Source organism: Sinocyclocheilus anshuiensis, unplaced genomic scaffold (genome assembly GCF_001515605.1).
Source record: "Sinocyclocheilus anshuiensis isolate Anshui unplaced genomic scaffold, SAMN03320099.WGS_v1.1 scaffold298, whole genome shotgun sequence".
In the NCBI taxonomy this organism is placed as follows: Eukaryota; Metazoa; Chordata; class Actinopteri; order Cypriniformes; family Cyprinidae; genus Sinocyclocheilus; species Sinocyclocheilus anshuiensis.
Window position 1 is genome coordinate 141,032 of NW_015547640.1, and position 885 is coordinate 141,916.

An 885-nucleotide genomic window follows, 5' to 3' on the forward strand; every position below is an offset into this window, starting at 1 on the left:
AGAACAACACCGTTCCTGCATCGATACACACACACACACACACACACACACACATCAGAGAACAACCAACACACCTGTCAATCAATCAATCAGTGTTCACTAGAACTCACCCGTCTGGTTGATCTCGATCCTGGTGCCGTTGGTCACCTTGTCAAGGAGCCTGATGAAGCTCGCTTCAAAATCTGACCAACACAAACACATCTGACGTTTAGATTTCAATGTAATAATAAAACAATATCTTCATCAGCAGAGCAAGAACAGGGGCCTGTTTCATAAAACAAGTTTACCAAATGTGACTTTGGAGCACAAAACCAGTCACAAGCGTCAATTTTTTTAAAATTCAGATTTATGCATCATCTGAAAGCTGAATAAGTAAGATTTCCATTGATGTGTGGTTTGTTAGGATAGGACAATATTTGGCCGAGATACAACTATTTGAAAATCTGGAATCTGAGGGTGCAAAAAAATCTAAATATTGAGAAAATCATCTTTAAAGTTGTTCAAATGAAGTCCTTAGCAATGCATATTACTAATCAAAAATTAAGTTTTGATATATTTACGGTAGGAAACATACTAAATATCTTCATGGAACATGATCTTTATTTTATAGGATACTTAATGTCCTAATGATTTTTGGCATAAAAGGAAAGTGTATAATTTTGACCCATACAATGTATTGTTGGCTATTGCTACAAATATACCCCAGCGACTTAACACTGTTTTTGTGCTGCAGGGTCACAAATAAGCCAGGTTTATTTCAGTTAAGCCCGGTTCACACCAAGCACGATAACTATAAAGATAACGATAAATATAGAGTTCTAAAAATCGCTCTCAATATTAAAGAATAGCATAGTTCACACCACAACTATAACGATAACGATAACG

At 35.8% G+C, this 885-nt stretch overlaps 1 protein-coding gene across 1 annotated transcript in view; it reads right to left on the reverse strand.

Moving 5' to 3' along the window:
* The window catches only part of LOC107701854 (RNA 3'-terminal phosphate cyclase-like protein), a 15,884-nt gene that overhangs the window by 12,960 nt on the left and 2,039 nt on the right, over positions 1–885 (reverse strand). Inside the window, exons 2-3 of the mRNA XM_016503993.1 lie at positions 111–182; positions 2–15 (exon numbers count right to left, since the gene is read on the reverse strand). Coding sequence (XP_016359479.1) covers positions 2–15; positions 111–182 — 86 coding nt within the window. The remainder of the gene's footprint in view (position 1; positions 16–110; positions 183–885) is intronic.